The 21623-nt window shown below is 56.3% G+C and overlaps 11 protein-coding genes across 11 annotated transcripts; 4 read left to right on the forward strand and 7 right to left on the reverse strand.

Moving 5' to 3' along the window:
* Positions 1 to 7: 7 nt before the first annotated feature.
* On the forward strand, positions 8 to 2411 carry V1518DRAFT_423190 (glycoside hydrolase superfamily). Its single transcript, XM_066905632.1, has 4 exons — positions 8 to 219; positions 275 to 374; positions 424 to 1573; positions 1629 to 2411. The coding sequence occupies exons 1-4, from the start codon at positions 43 to 45 to the stop codon at positions 2281 to 2283; spliced, it is 2082 nt and encodes a 693-aa protein (XP_066757050.1). The 5' UTR covers positions 8 to 42; the 3' UTR covers positions 2284 to 2411.
* Positions 2412 to 3318, forward strand: V1518DRAFT_423192 (P-loop containing nucleoside triphosphate hydrolase protein). The gene has a single exon (XM_066905633.1). The coding sequence runs from the start codon at positions 2427 to 2429 to the stop codon at positions 3279 to 3281; it is 855 nt and encodes a 284-aa protein (XP_066757051.1). The 5' UTR covers positions 2412 to 2426; the 3' UTR covers positions 3282 to 3318.
* V1518DRAFT_423193 (Metallo-dependent phosphatase-like protein) lies at positions 3226 to 5163 on the reverse strand. Its single transcript, XM_066905634.1, has 2 exons — positions 4949 to 5163; positions 3226 to 4898 (listed from the first exon to the last, which is right to left on the reverse strand). Exons 1-2 carry the CDS (start codon positions 5103 to 5105, stop codon positions 3343 to 3345), a joined length of 1713 nt encoding a protein of 570 aa, XP_066757052.1. The 5' UTR covers positions 5106 to 5163; the 3' UTR covers positions 3226 to 3342.
* Positions 5164 to 5207: 44 nt separating this feature from the next.
* On the reverse strand, positions 5208 to 6578 carry V1518DRAFT_423195 (uncharacterized protein). Its single transcript, XM_066905635.1, has 2 exons — positions 6116 to 6578; positions 5208 to 5990 (listed from the first exon to the last, which is right to left on the reverse strand). The coding sequence occupies exons 1-2, from the start codon at positions 6503 to 6505 to the stop codon at positions 5421 to 5423; spliced, it is 960 nt and encodes a 319-aa protein (XP_066757053.1). The 5' UTR covers positions 6506 to 6578; the 3' UTR covers positions 5208 to 5420.
* A 134-nt stretch (positions 6579 to 6712) lies between these two features.
* V1518DRAFT_388298 (amidase signature domain-containing protein) lies at positions 6713 to 8473 on the reverse strand. Its single transcript, XM_066901729.1, has 2 exons — positions 8196 to 8473; positions 6713 to 8144 (listed from the first exon to the last, which is right to left on the reverse strand). The coding sequence occupies exons 1-2, from the start codon at positions 8439 to 8441 to the stop codon at positions 6756 to 6758; spliced, it is 1635 nt and encodes a 544-aa protein (XP_066757054.1). The 5' UTR covers positions 8442 to 8473; the 3' UTR covers positions 6713 to 6755.
* Positions 8474 to 8619: 146 nt separating this feature from the next.
* V1518DRAFT_423197 (Isochorismatase-like protein) lies at positions 8620 to 10676 on the forward strand. Its single transcript, XM_066905636.1, has one exon. It carries the CDS (start codon positions 8686 to 8688, stop codon positions 10522 to 10524), a length of 1839 nt encoding a protein of 612 aa, XP_066757055.1. The 5' UTR covers positions 8620 to 8685; the 3' UTR covers positions 10525 to 10676.
* On the reverse strand, positions 10286 to 14463 carry V1518DRAFT_423199 (fungal-specific transcription factor domain-containing protein). Its single transcript, XM_066905637.1, has one exon. The coding sequence runs from the start codon at positions 14229 to 14231 to the stop codon at positions 10758 to 10760; it is 3474 nt and encodes a 1157-aa protein (XP_066757056.1). The 5' UTR covers positions 14232 to 14463; the 3' UTR covers positions 10286 to 10757.
* Positions 14464 to 14583: 120 nt separating this feature from the next.
* On the reverse strand, positions 14584 to 16390 carry V1518DRAFT_423201 (general substrate transporter). Its single transcript, XM_066905638.1, has one exon. The coding sequence runs from the start codon at positions 16158 to 16160 to the stop codon at positions 14637 to 14639; it is 1524 nt and encodes a 507-aa protein (XP_066757057.1). The 5' UTR covers positions 16161 to 16390; the 3' UTR covers positions 14584 to 14636.
* A 15-nt stretch (positions 16391 to 16405) lies between these two features.
* V1518DRAFT_423202 (Intradiol ring-cleavage dioxygenase) lies at positions 16406 to 17775 on the reverse strand. Its single transcript, XM_066905639.1, has one exon. It carries the CDS (start codon positions 17607 to 17609, stop codon positions 16611 to 16613), a length of 999 nt encoding a protein of 332 aa, XP_066757058.1. The 5' UTR covers positions 17610 to 17775; the 3' UTR covers positions 16406 to 16610.
* A 75-nt stretch (positions 17776 to 17850) lies between these two features.
* On the reverse strand, positions 17851 to 19222 carry V1518DRAFT_423204 (NAD-P-binding protein). Its single transcript, XM_066905640.1, has one exon. It carries the CDS (start codon positions 18872 to 18874, stop codon positions 17918 to 17920), a length of 957 nt encoding a protein of 318 aa, XP_066757059.1. The 5' UTR covers positions 18875 to 19222; the 3' UTR covers positions 17851 to 17917.
* Positions 19223 to 19330: 108 nt separating this feature from the next.
* Positions 19331 to 19867, forward strand: V1518DRAFT_378297 (uncharacterized protein; the record flags this gene model as incomplete). The annotated part of the gene is made up of 1 exon (XM_066901606.1): positions 19331 to 19867. One exon carries the CDS (start codon positions 19331 to 19333, stop codon positions 19865 to 19867), a length of 537 nt encoding a protein of 178 aa, XP_066757060.1.
* Between the last annotated feature and the right edge of the window lie 1756 nt (positions 19868 to 21623).

Raw genomic sequence — 21623 nt, forward strand, 5'->3', positions numbered from 1 at the left:
CTCTTCCGCACCACCGTCGCCACCACCCGCCAGATCACCATCATGGCCGGCAAATCAGACACCGTCGTTGCCGTCGATCCGCCACTTGGAACTGGCATCCTTAAGCTCGATCCCTGGCTCGGCCCGTTCCAGGACGATCTCGTCCGCCGCAGCCAGACTGCGTGGCAGTGGATTGCCGATCTCGAGGCGAATGAGGGAGGCATTATCAAGTTCTCCGAGGTGAGATTGCGCGTGAGACGATTATAGCAGATCAGTGTACTAAGAGATCATCCAGGGTTATAAGAAGTTCGGCTTCAACGTTGCCGCCAACGGTGACATCGTATACCGCGAGTGGGCACCCAACGCAGTCGCAGCGCACCTCATCGGCGACTTCAGTGCGTTCTTCCGTCCATCCTCCTCCTCGTCTTTGTCTAACGCGCACAGACAACTGGGACCGCAGCAGCCATGCCATGCAGAAAGACGATTTTGGCGTATTCTCCATAACTCTCCACGCCTCTAATGAGGTTCCGGCCATCCCGCACGGGTCGAAGGTCAAAATCGCAATGACGCTGCCTTCCGGTGCTGTCGTCGACCGCCTGCCTGCGTGGATTAAGCGCGTGACCCAGGATCTATCGGTATCACCTGTGTATGACGCGGTGTTCTGGAATCCCCCTACTCCGTACCAGTGGAAGCACGACGGGTACACCCGCTCGGCGCGACACCCTGCCTCAGCACGGATCTACGAGGCGCACATCGGTATCTCCACCAGCGAACTGCGTGTTGGCACCTACACCGAGTTCACACGGGATACGCTGCCGCGAATCCACAAGCTTGGGTACAATGTGATTCAGCTGATGGCGATTATGGAGCATGCATACTATGCATCGTTCGGGTACCAGGTCACCTCGTTCTTTGCGGCGTCGTCGCGCTATGGCACACCGGAGGACCTTAAACATCTCATCGATGAGGCACACGCGCTTGGCATTACTGTGCTGCTCGACGTTGTGCACTCGCATGCTTGCAAGAACGTGCTTGACGGTTTGAACATGTTTGATGGCACCGATTACCAGTACTTTCACGGCGGCCCCAAGGGCCACCATGAGTTGTGGGACTCGCGCTTGTTTAACTACGGCAAGTACGAAGTGCTCCGGTTCTTGCTCTCGAACCTGCGCTTCTACATTGACGAGTACCACTTTGACGGCTTCCGCTTCGACGGCGTCACCTCGATGCTGTACACGCATCACGGTATCGGCACGGGCTTCTCTGGTGGATACCACGAGTACTTCGGCGACGAGAAGGTTGACAAGGAGGCGATCAACTACTTAATCATCGCGAACTACATGCTGCATACGCTCGATCCGTCTATCATCACGATCGCTGAGGACGTTTCGGGCATGCCGGGGTTGTGCGTTCCCATGGAGCTCGGTGGAGTCGGGTTCGACTATCGACTTGCAATGGCGATCCCAGATATGTGGATCAAGCTGCTCAAGGAAGTCAAAGATGACGACTGGGAGATGGGGAATATCGTCTACATGCTCACGAACCGACGGTATAAGGAGAAGACCGTGGCCTATGCGGAGAGTCATGATCAGGCGTAAGTCGAACGTAGTTAGTGATTAGTTCGTCGATGAGGATGCTAACCTTTATAGACTCGTCGGCGACAAGACTCTCGCGTTTTGGCTGATGGACAAGGAGATGTACACGAACATGTCGGTGCTGAGCGAGCTTACTCCCGTCATTGATCGCGGCATGGCTCTGCACAAGATCATTCGGCTAGTGACGCACACCCTTGGCGGCGAAGCGTACCTCAACTTTGAAGGCAACGAGTTTGGCCACCCGGAGTGGCTCGATTTCCCTCGCGTGGGCAACGACAATTCGTTTTGGTACGCGCGTCGGCAGTGGAATGTGCTTGACGATAAACTTTTACGCTACAAGTTTTTGAACGACTTTGATGCTGCCATGCAGCACACTGAAGGGCGGTTTGGATGGCTACACTCCGAGCCGGCGTACGTGACACTGAAGCACGAAGGTGACAAGATCATTGCGTTCGAGCGCGCGGGTTTGGTATTTGTGTTTAACTTCCACCCGACGAACTCGTACACAGATTACCGCATCGGTGTCGATGTTGCAGGCACGTATCGCATTGTTCTGGACTCGGACGAGGAGCAGTTTGGCGGGCACGCGCGGATCGACCACGACAAGTCTGTATTCTACACGACGCCACTGGAGTGGAACGGGCGCCGGAATTTTGTGCAGGTGTACATCCCGTCACGTGTGGCGATAATTCTGGCAAAGGTCGCGTAGTATATTTGCATCGTATATAACCAGGCAAAAGATAAAGGGTTGGATACCGATTGAACAATGTACGTAGATCCGGGTCGGCGTCGGGTTAGGGCGCTTTGTAATAACGAATTCATTTTCCTCGTCACCACCACCTTCGACGCTCCATGTCGATCGCCACAGAACCCCCCGCCTCGTTGGCGCAGGTTCGCAACATCATTCTCGTGCTCTCCGGTAAAGGCGGCGTCGGCAAGTCCTCAGTCACAACGCAACTCGCGCTCTCGCTCGTGCGGCGAGGTCACTATGTCGGCGTGCTGGACATCGACCTCACAGGGCCATCGCTGCCGCGCATGTTTGCGCTGGAAGACCGCAAAGTGCACCAGAGCTCGCGGGGATGGGTTCCGGTTCATGTTCCAGCTGGCAAATGTGCAGAGGGAAAGCTGTGCGTGATGTCGGTTGGGTTTATGCTGCGCGACCGGGGCGACAGCGTCGTCTGGCGCGGGCCGAAGAAGACTGCGATGGTACGCCAGCTCGTGAAAGACGTGGTCTGGGGAAGTTTGGACTATTTGCTCATCGACACGCCGCCCGGCACCTCGGACGAACACATTGCGCTTGCAGAGACTCTACAAAGCACGACCGCGAGCCTGTGTGCGGTTCTGGTGACTACTCCGCAGAAAATTGCCACCGCGGATGTGCGGCGGGAACTTGATTTCTGCCGCAAAGTCGCCATTCCGGTGCGTGGGGTGGTGGAGAATATGTCAGGGTTTGTGTGTCCGCATTGTGCACACTGTGCGCATATTTTTTCACGAGGCGGTGGCGAGAAGCTCGCAACGGAGTTTGGCGTGCCGTTTTTGGGAGCCGTACCTATTGATCCGCAGTTCGTGTTGTTGATCGAGCAGCAGCGGGGAGCAGGGACAAGCACAGGGGAAGGGGAAGATACGAGGAAGACTCTGGTGGAGCTGTACGCGGATTGCAAGCTGTGTCCGATATTCGAAAACATCACCAACAAGCTGCTGACTTGACAGTGCAGTACAATACAAAATATGTTCCTAAAACTTATATACTCCTGTCCACGCGTGCATCTTATAAATTATACTCGTCCCCGGCATACTCGGCCTCAACGTCCATCGAGTTTGCACGCTTGATGGCATCCTGCCGCTGCCGCTGCTCCATCGCCGCGACCTCCTCCATGGGCGGCGGCATGCTCTCGTTCTGCATGTCGACTTTCTTCGCCTCCTCAAACGAAGATATAGCCTCCCGGATACCTTGCGAGCCAAGCATGAGTGTTCCAGACGGCAGACGGCCGCCGCTGGCGGTCTTTAGCTCAGAGACAGACTCAGATTCCTCGCGCAGGACCTGGAACATGCGCGAGACGCGGCCGATGGCGACGATTTTCTGACGCAAGACTTTGCGCCTGTTCTCGGTGGTTTCGGTAGGTGTGGCAGGGAATGGCGGGGTTGCACTGATCGGAGTGGATGGGACAGACGGCGAGCCTGCGGATACGGGGCTTGGTGCGGTCGCGACAGCAAAGTCCTCGGCAGCCAACGGAGTCTCCTCGTCGAGCTCCTCTTTTGTGCAAATATTCAGGATCGCAATCAACATGTCTGTGATCTTGGTACCCACAAACGGCAGCGACCAGGTAAACACGTCCATGAAGTTTGGTAGCCAGTACGGGTGGGGCGAGCAGTTGAACTGGCGGATGTTCATGACGTTGTTTTCGTAGCGCAGCACCGCGGCCTTGTTGTGGTACGAATCCGTGTAGTTTGGTGCGGAGAAGATGGTCATGACACTGGGGAACGGGTTAGTTTTGGTTTTGCGGTACATACGGTAGCCCGCGTCTTGTGCCTCGTGAGCACGGATCACCGAGAGCAGGTCGTTCGCCTCTAGGAAGTTGCACACTGCGTTGTAGGTGTAGTTATACGAGCAGCCACGCACGGAGTTGAAAGTGAAAAGGTCATGCGAGGGCTTCTCGGAGCCGTACTCCTCCAGCGGATCCGCCCAGAGCATGTCGCACATGAGCCCCGAGTTTGGCGGTTCCCGGAAGCGGTTCACATTGCGAATGTCATTCAGCGTGTGCATGTCGGGAGACAGGCCGCCATGGATGCATAGAAACTGCTTGTTCATTACTGCAGCTAGTGGCAGCGCGCAAAAGGAGTCAAGGAACGCGTCGTAGATCTCCTCGTTGTACTTGTGCCGGCACTCGAGCGAGAAGGTGAAGTACTCGGTGAGATGCCGGCACTCATGGTTGCCGCGCAGTAACCAGATCGAGTCAGGGAAGTTGATCTTGAGCGACCACAGGTACAGCACGACTTCACACGAAAAATACCCCCGATCGACGTAGTCGCCGAGGAAGAGATATCGTTGCCCCGATGCCGGATCGCCGCCCACCTCGAACAACTTCATCAAGTCAAAGTACTGCCCGTGGATGTCGCCGCACACGATCAACGGCGCCGCGATGTCAAGCAGCGTGGGCTCAGCGCGCAGGATCGCGTCGCACTGAGAGATGATGCGCTCTGCCTGGGCGGGCGTGAGTCGGCCTTCGCGCGCAAAGTGCTGTTTGAGGAACTCGTGCTTAGGCTTGCCATCGGCGGCAAAGACGTCCTCGTCCGCAGGGTGGAAGGTAGCAGGAGCGGGCACGTCTGAAAACACAAATTAGCGACGCTGTGGAGGCTTCTCACGATTTACTCACCCTTCATGACACGCTCGCGTGTGTTAGCGGCGGTGCCGTCATCCATGCGGTAGAGCGAAAAGTCTATCTCGGGCAGCGGCTGCTTGCTCTGGAAGGCACGGATGGCATTGCGGATCTTTTCCGAGTTTGCGTTGGCGACATCTGGGGCGTCAGCCATTGCGCGGTTGTAAGGGCGGTAAGTTGTAAAGTGTTGACGAAGGGGGCGGCGAGACGAGTTCAAGCCAGAATGCGAGCCGTACGCACTCCATACTCAGATGATCTTCACATTAAACAGCTATTAACCCCCAGCCCATCCCCCTGTATCCCCCTTCCAGTCTATGTATCTCTATAAGCACAACATCACACACCTCGTCACGTCGTAAATACATGCGCTGGCTACCGCGCGGAAGAACATTATGTACTAAGCGAGCCTGTAAGATGAGGGAAAGAAAAAGCAACACAAATAGCTAAAATACAAACTCCAGAACACCAATTAAACAACACTGGCCGCAAGCTTGGCGGCCTCCGCGACGGACGCATCGATTTCCTGGTCGACAATGAGCGCCTCCTTCCCGACGGCGGGCCGCACAGCCTCTTCGGGGATAGACATGACAGTCTCATGGTCACCGAGTAACGCAGCATCCTCATCAGCGGAGGTTGCAGAGTACACGGATGAGCCGGATGACACCGAGAGCACGTCCACTTCGACGTTCATCTCCTTGAGGCGTTTGGCCTCTAGACGCTGCTTGCGCCAGTAGTAGAAGTATTGCCACAGGATGGCAAAGTCAAGGATGGTCTGAGAGGTGCCGCCGACTTTGTAGTAGTACTCCTGATCGTCGATGTAGTAGAAGAGCGTCTTGACGAAGTCACCGGAGACCCAAGCGAAGAGGAGCGTAAAGCGGAAGCCGGAAAGGGAGTGGCGGGTGTAGTTGAGGATGAGCTGCGGCAGGGGCAGCACCGCCTCGAGCGCAACTGCTACTCTTGCAATGATCGCGAACCAGGTGTCGAAGTTGTGGAGGAACAGCTCGAATATGCCAACAATCGCGAAGAAGATGGCGATGCACTAGATGAGCTCGTTAGTGGATAGTTCTTATCGGTCACGTGCACGCACGATAAACAGGATGTGCGGCATGAACCTGTAACGCGGAGCAGATCGCCGCGATCGGCAGCACAAAAAATAGTACATACAATATAAAACTTCCAGTCAGAGGTCCATTGCCAGAAGTGGAACGGTCGGTTAAAGGGGATGAAGACGTCCTCCATATGCTTAACGCGCCGCCATGCCGCTGGCATATACATGAGCGCCATCTTCAGGTAAATGAGCTGCACACCGAGCATGGTACAGGATTGCAGGAAGATCGGCAGCTCAAGTGGGCGACCGAACCAGTAGAAGATACGCAGCGAGGACACCGCGATGAGCAGCGCGCAGGTGTCGAGCGCGAAGCCGTCTGAGGACTTACGGCGCCACACGTAAAACATCTGGTCAGCATAGGAAGTGATGGGGGACGCTGCGAGGAAAGCCGCGATGATGTACTTGAGCGGGATTCCGAGGATGACGACGTCGTCAATGCCAGCCATTGCGGAGGCGGTTGGGAGAAGAAGTGGTAATGGCGATGCTGACAGTGGTGAAGACTGCGAAGTGAAGCGACAGCGGCAAGATAAAGCGTGCCGGCCGGAGTCCCCTAACCCGCCGTCCCCGCGCGCTAGCCGCTTAGAGCGCTTAGTCAACACTCAATGCTGACGCCTGCGCCCGTGCTGACCGCTACGCCGCCCTGCGGAATGACGTCGTTGCCACTGGATGGTGATTCTATTTCCCGTACTTCTCCATCTACTTCTCCAACACCCCGCAGACAATGCTCACCGCGCGGCACAGCGCTGCGTCGTCCTGCTTCTGACCCACCAGCTGTAGTCCCACCGGGAACCCGTCGTACGCGGCAGCGCGGTCTGCCGGGAACAGCGCGTCAGCGCGTTTCTCCGCGTCCGTCACCGGCGCGGGGAACTCGAACGCGTAGCTCTTGCGCGCGAGATCAATTGTCTCCGCCGGGAATATTGCAGCAGGGTAGTCCAGCGTGTTCCACGCCAAGATAACAGTGTTGCTCGTCAGTGGCTCCTTCGGACGCGGTAGTTGCGGCTGTGCCGGCATCAGCAGCACGTCCACTGGCTCACCACTCGCAGTTTTGCTCGCAGTCGCCTGCCAGTGCAGCAGCCACTTCCGCTGCATCGCTGCGCGCTCATGGCTCAACTTCCAGAACGCGTGCAGCCCGATCGGCTCGCATGGGTACAGGCCGCCCTCCGCGACCGCCTGCGTCAGAGGCTCGCCCGACTCGGCGCACACCTTCACGAGGAACTCGCCACCGTCGGCTTTGTAGAACGCCGTTGCAATATCCGACAGCTCGTTCTCAAGAATAAAGTCCACCGGCACGAGCTCGTGCCCGGCCGCAACCAGCTTTGCCTGGCACTCGGCAAAAATGCTCGTAATGGGCTCGTATGTCTTCACACTGCTGATCACGCCGATGCGCAGTGGACGATCAATAGGCTCGTCCACCCACGGCAGCCGCGCGCATGACGGATCCACAAGCCATGGCTTGGACCGCGCGATAGACCCGACAATCAGCTCTAGGTCCCGCGCGGACGTCGTCACCGGGCCGTCCACGCACAGCACGCCAGTAACATCCTCGCCGTCTGGCCAGTATCCCTTGATATTGTGGTACGGCAGCCGTCCAGACGACGGCTTGAACCCGTATTGACCGTTACAGTACGCAGGAACACGAATAGATCCACCAATATCCGTTGCCATGCCGATTAGCGAGCCTCGGAAGGCCACAATGGCGCCGGCACCGCCAGACGAACCAGCCGCCGTGATATGCGCAGAGAACGGATTGCGCGCAGCGCCAATGAGGTTGTTGGCGGTGTCGAGTACCATCATGCTCTGCGGCACCGTCGTCTTCACGTACATGACCGCGCCGAGCTCCTCGAGCACCTCGACAATCGCGGACGACTCCGGCTCAGGACGACCCACCCACGCTGGCATGCCGATAGCGGAGTCGATGCCTCGCAAGTTGTAGGAATCCTTAATCGACACCGGCAGACCATGTAGCGGACCCATCGGCTTGCCGTTTGCAACAAAGTACTCGTCCTGCTTCTTCGCAACTTCGTACGCCCGCTCAAAAAAGATCTCGGTGCAACAATTGATCGCCTGGTGCGCGATGGCAGCCCTCTTCTATACGTTAGCATTATTGCTCACAAACACCACCCCAAGCATACTCACCTTACAGAACGCGACTGCTACTTCTAGTGAGGTGTACTTCCCCGCGTGCACACGCTCAAGCAGCGCAACCGCGTCGTACGCTGCGGTGATCTCGATCTCCCGCGGCGTGAGAACGCCGCAGGTCTCGGCAAACTTGGTCAGGTTATCCGTGTCCGCTGGAACCACGACATGCCATTCAGCAGGAATCGCCTCCAGAAGGGACTTTTTTTTGGCCGCAGAGATGGCAATGTACGCAGGCTCGACCATCGTTGTTATTGTTGGTGCTGTTGTTGGTGTTGGTGAAATGCAAGAACCCGAGAGGTTTGGGACAACGCCGAAACTGGGCCCTGAGTCACTACTCTGCGGCGCTGTGACTGACTGTGAGTAATTGTGACTCGCCTCCGGCCATTTCCTCCACTTTACTTACTACCTTCAACGCAGTTCCCTTGGATCCTCAATACCCCAAGTTATATACGAGACCATACTCCAGACCACTTTCACAATAGTCACAATGACCCCCATCCTCCCCATTAACATCCCTTCCGCACGCCCTGCGCCGTTCTCCCTCCCCGCCGCGCGCACTGCCCTCGTCATCATCGACATGCAGCGCGACTTTGTCCTCGAGCAGGGCTACGGCGCCGTGCAATGTCCTTCCGCCGAGGTCTTCGCGCAGGTTGCAGGCTTGATCTCGCCTTGCCTTGCCGCACTCCGCGCTGCGCGTAAACTCGGAATGACCGTCGTGCACACACGAGAAGGACACCCGCCGGATCTGTCAGACTGCCCGCCGACCAAGACCGATCGCCAGGTCGGCGCTAACACACGCCACGTGCTTACCATCGGTGACGAGGGCCCAATGGGGAGACTGCTTGTTCAAGGCGCGTACGGACACGACATCGTCGACGAACTCACACCTCGCAAGGACGAGGTGCTCCTGGACAAGCCCGGCAAGGGCTCGTTCTACAACACTGATCTGCACGAGATCCTCGTTGCGCGAGGCATCACCCATTTGCTGTTCTGCGGCGTGACGGCAGAGTGCTGCGTCGCGTCGACATTTCGCGAGGCGAACGACCACGGCTTCGAGTGCTGCGTGCTCACAGACTGCACCGGCGGATTCAACGCCGCCATTGTTTCCGCGACGATGGATATGTTTTGCGCGTACGATGGCTTGCTTGGGTACGCATCCACATCGACGGAGTTGGTCAAGGTCGCGGCCGCACAGCCCGCGCATGTGCTGGCCAAGACCGAGCCGGCATCGTCAACCGCCGTCGCGCTCGAATCCCTTCATACCGCCTATGTCGCTGCTGCGACGCTGGTTGTCGACGTTATCTCCACCGCTCTTACACGTATGCCAAAGGACGCTATACTCGCAAGTACCATCGCACTGGCGGCCGCGGCTGCACTTGACGCTGATACCAAAGTCGACGTCGACGGCAATCGCGACTTGTCTCTGCTCCACGGCATCCCCTTCGCAACTACCCCCGAACTCCCCGTCACCGCAGCGATCGTCATGCAAATGTCCTCCCTCGGTGGCGTTCACTTGGGTACAGTTCCTGCGTCCTCTGCGGTCGCCGCTGTCGCAGCCGGCGCTGTGACATTCGTCCTCTCAACCTCCTCCGTGTTGCCGACCGATGTTCCCATTCCGGCATCCGTCGCATTATATATGCCCAGCAAGGGCTCTCTCGCGACCGCCGGCGCAGCCCTGGCTTCCCCGTCGGCAACAACCCTCGCCGTTCTTTCCTCCTCCGTGCTCGACGCGCGTACGCTGTGGTCGGTGCTAGTGCGCCTCCCCGATCCTCAAGCCCAGTCGCAGCCGTGGTTCATGCACTACCGCGAGCGTCCAATTGTCAGCGTTGACTACCGCGGCTTCGAAGGAGGCGGTATCCGCTACGCCGTCATGGACGAAAACACCGACAACGTGTTCGCGGAGAAAATTGAAACTCTCTTCTCCGCGGATAAAGGCCTTCTCACTGGTCGCCGAGTCTCTGGCAAGGTCGCTGCCGCAGCACTCCATGAGGCCGCCTCCCTTGCGCTCGCCCCCAGCGCCGCCATCGCCCTCGAAAAGGCATTCTCCGCCTCTCCTGCCGCCGCCAGGGCACAGGCGACCACGCTCTCCCCGCTTGATACTGTCGTAAACATCCAAGAACTCGCCGCTACTTCGGCGAGCTTCAATAAGTCATTCAACATCGGAATCGACTCACCCGACGTTGTCGTCGCGCCGTTCGAAAAGGGCTTGCTTGCCGCGCTTGAGGCGCTGCATGCGCCAGCCGTCGTGCTTGATGGTATTGTCTTCATCGTTGCGCGTGGTCTCGATGCTCGGGTGCTCGACGCAGCTGTCCTCGCGCAGCCTTGATTTTGTTATACGACTTATAGACCATGTAACTCTTAGTAGATGATAGACACGATTTTATGTCCTTATTCATACATCCGGTATCCCACCGAACTATTATTTGCAGATCATAACACTAAACACACATATTCGTAGCTCGTCACATCCAAAAAGTAGATTCCTGTGCTCCGGCCCGTTCTCACTTTTTTGTAAAAATAAAACAACGAAATTATAGTAGTAAACTAGAAAAATCAAAATCAATAAAAGTCGTCTTCAGTCTTGACTACGTCGGCAAGGCCGGTGCTGGTGCTGTTGTTCGTGACGGGCGTGTTCGACGGGCTCTCGGTGTGCTCACCATTAGACGCAGGTGCGCCAGTGGATGGCACTGTGTTTGCTACAGTCGCCGGCGCTGCGGTCGCGCTGCCGACGCTCGCGCTGGCGTCCGACATCGAGCCTGTGCTCTTATGCCCCTCTGTAACAACGCTGCCCGTCATCGGTCCCGGCGCGACCGCGGCCGGCCCCGCGCCGCCTTCGAACCAAGGGTGGCTCAGCATGCGCATGTTGAAGAACTCGAGGCTGTCGACGTCATCACCGCCGTTCGCACTCGCGTGCTGATCCATTACGTGCGAGCGGCCGTCGGTCGCAAGTGAGGTGAAGAAGATGTCGTGGTCGTTGCTGCCCGGGGTTGTACTCGCACCGGGGTGCATCGCTGGCGGTGTCAATTGCGCGGGCATGTGCAGTGAGCCCTGTTGGTGCGTGGCAGGGAGCGGGTCAAGGACTTGCGCGATCATGTGCTGCGGGTGAAGCACCGGACCTTGCGATGAGGGCAGGATCACCGCTGTCGGTTGCTCAACGAAATCCGCATTCGGCGACGGTGTCATCCCAAAGTACGGCGATATATCCTGCTGTCGCAGCATATGAAACTGTTGCTGTTGCTGCTGGCGCTGCATATGCAGTTGCTGCTGCAACTGCTGCAGATGATGCAATGGATGTTGCGTCTGCGGCGCTGGTGGCACCGACGGCATCACCTGCTGCATCGTAATAGGAATCTGCGTCGGCGCTGGAGCAAGCGAACCAACGAGCGAGTTAGGAGGCATCTGTGCTTGCATCGCCGTCTGCAAGGGTGTTTGTTGTTGCTGTTGTTGTTGCTGCTGCTGCGCTTGTTGTTGAAGTTGTAGGTGTTGCTGTTGAAGTTGCTGTTGTTGCTGTAACAACGACGCTTGGTATTGCGCGTGCGCCTGCACAGCCGCGACAGCTTGCTCCTTGGCTTTCGCAGTGCTCCCGCGCTTGCCAAATTCGTTCTTAAGCAAGTACTTGCACTCCTCGACCCACAGGATCGCGTGCTGCAAGAACTCCGCACCGCGGATGTTGACCTTGAGAATCCACTGGTACTCTGACAACTTCTCGTTACACGCCGTGCGCTCCGCGTCGGTTGTTGCCGCCAGCATCAGTAAAAACCCAAACGTCGCAATGATTGCAAAGTTGTTCTTCGACGCCGCGTACCAAAATGTCTGAATGTGTTGTGGCTTTAGGCTGTTTGCAAATTCCACAGCGGACACAAACTCTGCGAACGCCGAGCGGTAAACAAGTCTGTAAATCTCGCTAAGCGCAGGACTTTGCGTGCGATCGAGTTTCGCCATCGCGCAGAGAATAGGCCGGAACAGCGCTATCTGTGCCGCGTGATAACCGAGATGCAGGTTTCCATTCGCAGAGAGCTCGCCAAGGATTGTGCTGTCCATGCGCAAGCAGCTCGGTAAGTTCTCAAGCCACTCCTTGAGCCGAATTTGTAAGGGCCGTGCGCGGGCAAGCAACTTCTTGATCGCACTCTCGTCGTCCAGAAATCCCTTGCGCTCGCCATCTTCGCCGGGCGCGGGAAAATTAAGGTCCGCAACACCCTTTGCAGAGTGGAATTCGTCGAGGATGTCGGAGAGGATGCGGGTCAGGTTGACGAGTTCCATGAACATGACTTTTCCCGTCTCCCGGTTCACGCTGCCGCTGTTGTCGCCACCACCAGCGCTCAGTATATCGTCGCGGAGACTGAACCCGTCCTCATCGTCACCATTACCGGGCGCGCCAGTCGCGGAGAGGTGATCATCGCTGGGGAAATTCTCGTCAACGAGATCTGAAATCGTCCAGTTCAGGTGGTGAATATTTGACGGTCGACCAAATGTCAGCGCCATCCACTTGTCCTGAATATACAGACCCCATGCGAGCCGCTTCCTAAGCCCGCGCTCCCATTCGGGTATTGACCACCGCGTGGGATCAAGATGCAGGCCGACCTCCTGCGCGATGGCGGTGACCTCGCCCAGCATCGCCCACGAGTGACTCGGCCGTGTCATCTGGTTGCGGAACGTCTGGTGCTGCAGCAGCAAAATTGCAGCCTGCACGGTCGACAGCGTAGGGCGGTCGATCTCGCGGTAGAGGTTGATCTGCGCAAGAGCCTCAAGAGCGGATTGCTTCGGTCGCGGGAACGGCACGAGGTCGGCGTCGTAGGTCCACCAGTTGATGGCAAAGACGTATAGTCCCGCGAGCAGTGAGGGAGAGAGCTCGGAGGGATTGCGGTAGTACTTTTCCAGAAATTCTTCCTTATGAAGAATTGGCAGGGACGGGTGCACGATACGAAAGTATAGACCCACAAGTTGACGTCCGAACTTTCCTATTATGTCCTGAATCTTGCGCACCTCGACAAGGTTGCCGCCAATGGTGTCGTCGCGGCCGGATGGGTTGGGATGGCCTGTGCGGAAGAGGTTCTCGCTTTCGAACACAACGAATGCGACCTGGTCGTTCGTGAGAGTCTGATCATTCTCGTCCGTCTGCACGCGGCGGATCTGGCGCTGTGTAAGAAAATCCGGACCAATAGCGGGCAGCGAAGCGCGGTCGCGCAAGTCAAAGCCGTAATGGTTCATAAGCACGGGGTCGTGCTCCGCTGACGTGCCGATGTAGGAGATATACCGGCGGCATTGCAGCCCGAGGGTGTCCTTTAGAAGTGTGTTCTCCATGAAATCGTAGTCCGGGAACGGCGAGTCCGGTGTCCCTGCGGGTGCAGCCTGGTTACTCGCAGCGGGAAAAAGCGGCGGCATGGAGGATTGTTGTTCTAGCAGAGGCGCCGGAGCGACGCCGACAATACCGGCCGCGCCAGCTGCGCCTGGGACGGTATTGGAGCTGGGCTTACGAGAGCCGACACGGGAGCCGCGACTGCGCTTGACTGAGGCGTCAAGGTCTTTCTTATCCTGTGGGGTGGTTCCAGGGATGGAGTTCGGGACGGGGGACGTAGAGGGCATCATGAGGTCGGCGGGGAGGGGGGCGGGGCCGCCGGGGAGGACAGGCTCAGCGGCGGTGATGACTGGGGGCGTGACAGCAGTCGCAGCGACCGCAATAGGTGCAGCGACGGGGACGCCGGCGTCTTTGTCCTTGAACTCCTTCGGCGTGGCGTCCTTGGGTGGCTCTTTTGCATCCTTGTCCTTCGGGGCTGGCGTAGCGGTGCCAGAGCCGGACGCGCCAGCGGCACCAGCGGCAACGGCATCCTTTGCCTCGGCGGAATTACGCCGCTGGCGCTTTCTCGGCGCGGGGTTCTCGCTGAAGACGCACTCGTAATTGTGGAAGCGGCAGAGAAAGCAAACGGAGTCGCCCTCGGAGAACACGCAGCGGCTCTTGCGCCGCCGGCAAGAGTCACAGGGCCTGTCCGGGCGCTTGAGACCGGTCTTGGAGTGGGTAGTCTGCACGACGAACATTCAGGCACTTCTTCGATGTCACGGCGGCGTCTTCGCGGAGAGGGGGGGCAGGCGGGGTCTGGCCGGCATGCAGCGCGGTAGAACGGGAGACCGGAGGGCCGGCAAGGCGGCGGGCGAGCGCGTGCTGCGAGGCGGCGGCGGTGGCGAGGCTGTACGAAGGACAGAAGAACAAAACAAGAACAGTCACGTCGCGAAGAGGGAACAGAAGCAGAAGAAAGAAGAACTTCTCTTCGTCTATTCTGCACGAACAGCAAACGAAATTGTGCCTGCGTTTAGTCACCGCATCACGTGAGTCTACGCACGTGGCTCCATTGGTGGCCTCCCCCGCGCTGCCCCCACAACTTCAAAATTAACCACTTCACCGTATACTGAATATCATTCTGACTGTTACTGAACTGCTGATACCTACCCATTGTACACCACCGACTTCTTCTCGAACCGACCAGCGAGTCTCCGGTGTGACGCTAGCTCCGTGACGTCTACCTTCGCGCTCTTCCACGGTGCAATGTGCTCCTCCCAGATTATGTCAATCTCCTCGAGCGTCTTGCCGCCCGTCTCCGGGAAGAGGAAGTATACATGGACCGTCATTGCCAAACAGAACACCGCAAAGATGATGAACGTCTTCCATTGGATGTTTGTGAACGCCGGTGGCGTGAAGAACGCGATGCCAAAGTTGAAGATCCAGTTCCATGCGCCGCAGAACCCGTTGGCCACGGCGCGCTGCTTCATGGGGAAGAGCTCGGAGACGTAGATCCAGATACCAGGGCCCCAGGTGGTGGCGAACACCGCGACGAAGAGGTAATTGAAGGCGATGATGGCCTTCGCTGCGGATTTATTGGAGACGATCCACCGGATATTCGTGTTGCCGTTGACCTCCGACACATAGTGCCCGTGCGAGGCCATGACCCCGCCAACGATGAAGAGGAACGTCGCCATTGTGATGGACCCATACAACAGCAGTGGGCGACGGCCGACTTTGTCGATGAACAGCAGTGCGGGCACAGTCATGACCACGTTGATGACGTACTGAATTGACGACGACACGAGCCCGCTGTTGCCGGAATATCCCGCCATTGCGAACGTGTACACGACATAATACATCATCACGTTCATCCCAGTAAGTTGCTGCCATATCTGCGCTGTCGCACCTACAAACGTGCGCAGGCGCGAGCCTCTCTTGAATAAATCTTGATATCCTACGTCCTTTGATAGCTGATCGACGCGCACTGCTTCTTGCACTTCCTGCATCTCAATTTCGACCTCCTCGGTAACGTCGACGCCATTGCCTTGCACGTGCTTGATGATCTCAACGGCCTCCTGCCAACGATCATGGCTCGCAAGCCAGCGCGGCGACTCGGGGAAGAATATCATTAACACGAGCAGCAAGAATCCGGGAACCATCTGAATACCCCATGCGGTGCGAAACGACTTCGTGCCGTCAAGGAACGTGCATCCATACGAGATATAGAACATGATCATGATACCCCACGTCACTGCCCACTGGAAGAGTCCAACTAGACGTCCGCGGATCTGCTTTGGGCTCATCTCCGAGATGTACACTGGTACCTGACTTGAGCATATTCCAATCGCGAGGCCTGAGACGAAACGTCCGGCAACAAGCTGTCCGACGTTCTGTGCTGAACTCTGAATCGCGCTACCGATAATCCAAACGCACGCACCGAGTTGGATCGAATACTTGCGTCCGATGCGGTCTGAAATGATTCCTGCTACGAGCGACGAGCAGAACGAGCCGCCTGCCATAGAGGCTGTGATGCCCCCCTGGGTTGTGGAGTCAGGGTAATTGAAGTACGCACGGTAGGTGTTGTCGTCCACGAAGGCGGAGACTGAGGAGATGTCGAAGCCGAAGAGCATGCCGCCGATGGTGGCGGTGGCCGCCACCAGATAGGGATTGTAAAAGCGCGGTATCATCTTAGCGTTTACAAAGCGACAAAGCGCAAAGCGACAAAGCGACAAAGCAGCAGACAAAGCAGCGACTTATACGCCGGTAACAATGCGGGGAAGCCTTACATACAGGAACCTTTCACAGTGCCATTTGGGCGGCGTTCGAGCAATTCTGGCGGCGGAAGATCCACGCGACTCGGATAAAGCCGCCTCAGGGGGAAAGACCTGCAGCACGCTAGGCCGTTTGGGCTTAGCTGTGTGCCACACTCTCTCCACACATGAACTTGTACGCATGCGCCGTATTTGTCTCACGATTTGGCTGTTAAGTCGTTCAAGCCACACAGGGTCTGATGACGTCGCTGCCCCGGGCTAACTTCCCGCTCATCGTCTCACCTGTGGTTCACGAGATGTCTACCTCGTGACTACCATCGTCATCGATCTACAGAATATCTCAAATGCACAACGTGTAATATACTCCTAGTCCAGATCAGCAATCGGTAGACCAGCAACCACCTCCCGCGTCACCCCCAGTTTGGCCAGCGCCTCTGAAGCCTTCTGCTGCTTCAGCGCCGCCACCTCCTCCTGACTCGTCAACACGAAATCGTATCGCATCACCCAGTCCCCAATCTCCACGCCATACATCTTTGCCATTTCTGCCGACTTCACCGTGTCAAGCTCGATGATAAGCGGTGACTTCACGCCGAACACCGCGTCGGTGGTCTCGTAGGGGTCGCCTTTGCAATATAACGAGGTGACGAGTTCGTCATAGCCCTCGCAGATGAACTTGAAGTGCATATGGCTGGGGCGAAAGGGGTGGCGGTTGAGCTTCTCGAGAAGCTGTCCGACGGGGCCGTCGTGCGGGATTGGGTAGGACACGGGGCGGATGGCCTTGAACCAGAACTTGCCGTCCTTGTCTGAGTGCAGAAGACCACGGCACTTTGGCCCGTCGCGGACGTCGTATTGCACGTCGTAGTGGCCGGTCTCGTCGGTCTCCCAGATGTCAACAAGTGCGTTCTCGATCGGACGGCCTTTGGTGTCGGACACTGTGCAGATGACAATGCACTGCTCGCCCTTGTCAGGCGGGCATATAGACTCGCCGTTCACAAACTCGAGCGCTTCATGCGAATGGAACGGGCCGAGCACGGTTCCCGGCGTCGCATTCTCAGGTTTCGGATGGTCCATCACATCGACAAGACACGACAGCCCGAGCGCGTCCGACAGGAGAATGAACTCCTGACGGGTGTCGGAGCAGATCTTGCCGCAGGCGGTAAGGAACTCAATTGCGGCCATCCATTCCTCAGAGGAGAGGCGCGTCTCGCGGGCAAAGTCGTGCAGATGGGTGACGAGACGCTCGAGGACGTACTTAAGGCGGCGGTCATGGGTCTGGTTGTTGATGATGATGGTGTTGGCGGTGATGTTCTCGTCGGTGAGGTCGAGGAGCGGGGGAAGCTCTGCGGCGACGGCTACTGCAGGCATTGTGAACGCGTGTTCTGATACTGGCGCTGATGTATAGAGCTGACAAGGCCATCCTTATATCCTAGCAGTTACAGCTGCTCCGGCTGCTCGTGAGCTCGCGAGCTCGCATACTCGGAGCGCCGGAGCGGGGCGGCGATGGGCTGAGTATTCTGCCGCAGTTGCCTCCTTGGGCATGCGGGGTCTCCACATCGCGGATCCTCGGCCGCCGGTGAGTACTTCTCTGCGCCGCACCCCGCTTCTCCACACCTTCACCACTATCATTACTCCACTATTCACTCCTCCGTTGGTGTATGGTCTATGTACTACATCTAATGTTCATGGGCCAAGCGCTCATTGATAACTTCTGTCGCCCTCGCAGCGTCAAACTTGTCCAACGCATACTCCGCCCACAGTGATTGCTGCGCGATCCCCTGGTAGATCATCGGTTCCGTCCCTAAGATCACCTGCCACCCCGCCGCCGTGGCTTCGTCGTACAGCCGCGTCAGTGGTTTCGGGTGGTAGCACATCTCAATCAGCACGCCCTTCTCCGCCTTCTCCAAAAAAGTTGTCTTCACCGCAGCCGCCGTCACCTCGCACGCCTCCTTAGGGGCGAAATCCGGAATCGCACCCACAATCAATGCCGGTGCGGGGAGCCGCTCCGCTTCCTCTGGCGTCGCCACGTAGCGCACAATATTGCACCCTATCTTCCTGAAATGCTCGATGATGCCGTCAGCCTCATGCTTGTACCGGTTCACAATGTATATCTCCGACGCGCCCATCCACTTCCACAGTGCGTACACCACGCTCCGGCCCGCGCCTCCGCCGCCCAGTACCATAGCTGGCTTGCCCGTGCTGAACGTAAGCACGCCGGGACTGTTCAGCAAAAATGCATCCCGCACACCTACGCAGTCCGTGTTCGTGCCCACGAGCTTGATCTTGCCCTTCGCGTCCTTGCGCTTGAACACGGTGTTGATCGCGCCAATGTCCCGGCCCTCGTCCGTCAACTCGTCCACCTCCTCGATAAACGTGACCTTGTGTGGCATCGTCACCGCCGACCCGATACAGTCGCTCGCGAGTAACCGCGGAAGGAAGTCGTTTTTGTCCTTCGACTCGACGAGCTCGTACGTCCATGGCAAGCCCGCGTCCGCGAACAACGTCGCATGCAACAACGGTGCATACGAGTGTGCAATCGGATATCCAAACAAAAACGTCTTCATGTGTTCCGCGTGCGATGACGGGCTCATCGGCGAGCTGCCGTGCTTGTAGGACTCGTTCAGCGTGTCCATCTTGGTTCCTATTCGCTGTATGCTTCACACGGCACACCAAGACTGCAATCTGTCGTTTATATGTGCTCCTCCTCCACGTAGAAACGAATGCCGTGCAGCGGTGCGGGTAAAGGCTTCTGAATGAGGATGTTGGGTGAACGAAAGCCGCTGCGCAGGAAAATGGTTTATCCGCCAAAAATACGAGACCCCCCGTGTGTTAGTTTACCCGTGCCCGCTCAGCAGCCGCCCGCAGGCGGAGTTAGCAAGCCACGCGCCGTTAGTTGTCTGAGCCGCAAGAATGACTAGAATGATTATGTAGAAACGATCCAGGTCATGTTCAGTAAGCTGAGGAGCGAAAATTCTGCTGTTCTGCGCTCCGGTTCTGTTCCGTTAGGATCCCAACCCGCAAACTTTAACAGCACCCACGACTTCCAAATCCGTCATACGCACGTCTTCACCATCCGCCACACCAGCGACATGCCTGACCCGCCATCCCTCATCTCTCTCATAAGTGCCGACGTTAAACATACTACGGCGCCCTCTTCAACCGTCGTTACCACTACACCGCGAGTCTGCGCTTTCTGCAACAAGCAATATGGAAAATACCACTGTCCCCGCTGTTCGTCAGACTACTGCTCCGTCATCTGCTTCAAAAGCATCGCTCATCGCAAATGCAACACCGCTTTTCAAACTGAAAAACGACGTGAGGAGTTATCCGCCCATTGCAGCGCTACGACGCGGCAAATGCTTCCAGACGACGAGAAGCTAGGTCTGCGCGAGCTCGTCAACGAGTATGAACTTGACGCGGAGGAGCATCCATTAGGCGACTATGAAGACTACGCAGATGGCGAGGGTGGAGCGGATATTCATGACCGTATGGCAGGGGTTGATGTTGAAGCGGCGGAGTTTGGCGATCTGTGGAATCGTCTGACGGCGAACGAGCAGGCAGAGTTTATGAAACTAGCCGAGCAGCACAGGCAGAATGCAAATAATAATAACAGTTTTCTATTCTGACCATGTCCACTCAGATCAATGGCTTTGCTTGCCATAGCGGCCAGCTATCTTCTGCAAACGTAGGCTGGACGCTGATATGATCGCGGCAGTGGCCAACACTGCAGATTCATTATCTTCATTCGTTCAATATTTATTGTTTATCGAAATACGCTGAGACATGTGACTACGCTTACGGATATTACATTTGAGCGGTGACAACAGTTCTGCGACGGCAAATAGTACAGATAGCAATGTCCATCTTTGTAAACACTGCTTGCGATACCGACGATGGCGCGGCACTCTCCACAGCATCACTGGACATGGAACATTGGAGAACTCGACCGCGACCACATTATAGAGTGTTTCCGCGATGTTCTGGTGTTCCTGTATTCCTCAGGGCTGCAGGGCTGGTGCCACAGTGGAATCTGTACTGCGTCCTTCAGGCGACGAGAGGCATAGTTGGGGTTGCATCATTTATATACTCCTTATAGCAAAAACGGTCTCCGCTCAAGCTTGCAATACCTTCCTATTTCTTCTTCATCCGACCGATCCGTATAATCATTCGCACAGTTGAAATCCATTCTGGACACCGGCACCTCGATATCAGAACATTTGATGCACCGGCTTACAGTTTTCATAGCCGTGGTTTGGTAGCCACGAGTGAGAAATGCGCATACTGGCAGCATCCTACTTGGCTTAGGCGGATGGCATCCATTATTGACTAAGTGTTGAATAGCTCCATGCTGGCATCTAGAGCACCACGTATCCATCCAACTACGCGAGTATAGCGCAGCAGCCATAGATGGAAGTACGGCGTTGAGCGACGGTGGACTGCGAATTGAATAATATCAAGATTAGTATTATATCTATCATAATCTCAGAACCACCCAGAGACCTTGTCCACTACTTCCCGGAGTCCATCCGAAGCAAACTGCAAATCTCCGCCAAGAACTACAGCTGCTCGTCAAATGTTCTTTGAGACACAGCGGGCCAAACATCTGAATATCGAAAGACAGCGAGATCACAGTCCAAATATCGCGTTACGACATTTGAGTGTGGAGTTCTCCGAATTTCAAACTGTCCATCGAATTCAAGACATTTAGTCCACTGCCCGGACTATAGTCCAGTTCGCTTCAACGATATAGATGGCGATGTAGATGGCCATTCAATTCGACATCCAGTCCACCTGGAAACAACCCGACTCAACGGCAGAAAAATCCAGATCACTCACTTTTTTTTCCTTCTTTCCGTATTTTCCCTTCCACTCTTTCCTCTCCCCAGACTCTCGTATCTTAGCCATCATGGTTTTCTAGTTCTTTTCGTGTTTTCAGATGAATATTAAGATCTCAAGTCGAGGTGCACTCTCACTATAGATCAATTCCTATCGAGGTGCACTCTCACTAGAGATCAATTCCTACGCAGACTATTACTCCAGATCGCATTACACCAGACGCAACACATACTTTGTTGATGGAACACATGGAAAGCATTTAGCACACTGTGCGATGTATGACTGATATGTAGCATACACTACATGTGGCATACATTAAACATAGCATATTTCATAGATGAGGGAATGGCAGGAAGTACATATGACAACAATTTGTTTCTGATATCCAATCTCATGCACTCTAATGGAGCCTGTTGGTATTTGCAAAGATGTACAAGGGCACAGTCAGAAGGTCAAACTGAGATTGAACACGTTGACAAGTTAATTTAAGTGTCGCGCCATGTAACTTATACGTAGACCAATAAGCAGCTCTGGAGTCATGTAGTC

Source organism: Limtongia smithiae (assembly GCF_038497785.1).
Source record: "Limtongia smithiae strain NRRL Y-17922 unplaced genomic scaffold V1518scaffold_17, whole genome shotgun sequence".
Lineage (NCBI taxonomy): Eukaryota > Fungi > Ascomycota > Lipomycetes > Lipomycetales > Lipomycetaceae > Limtongia > Limtongia smithiae.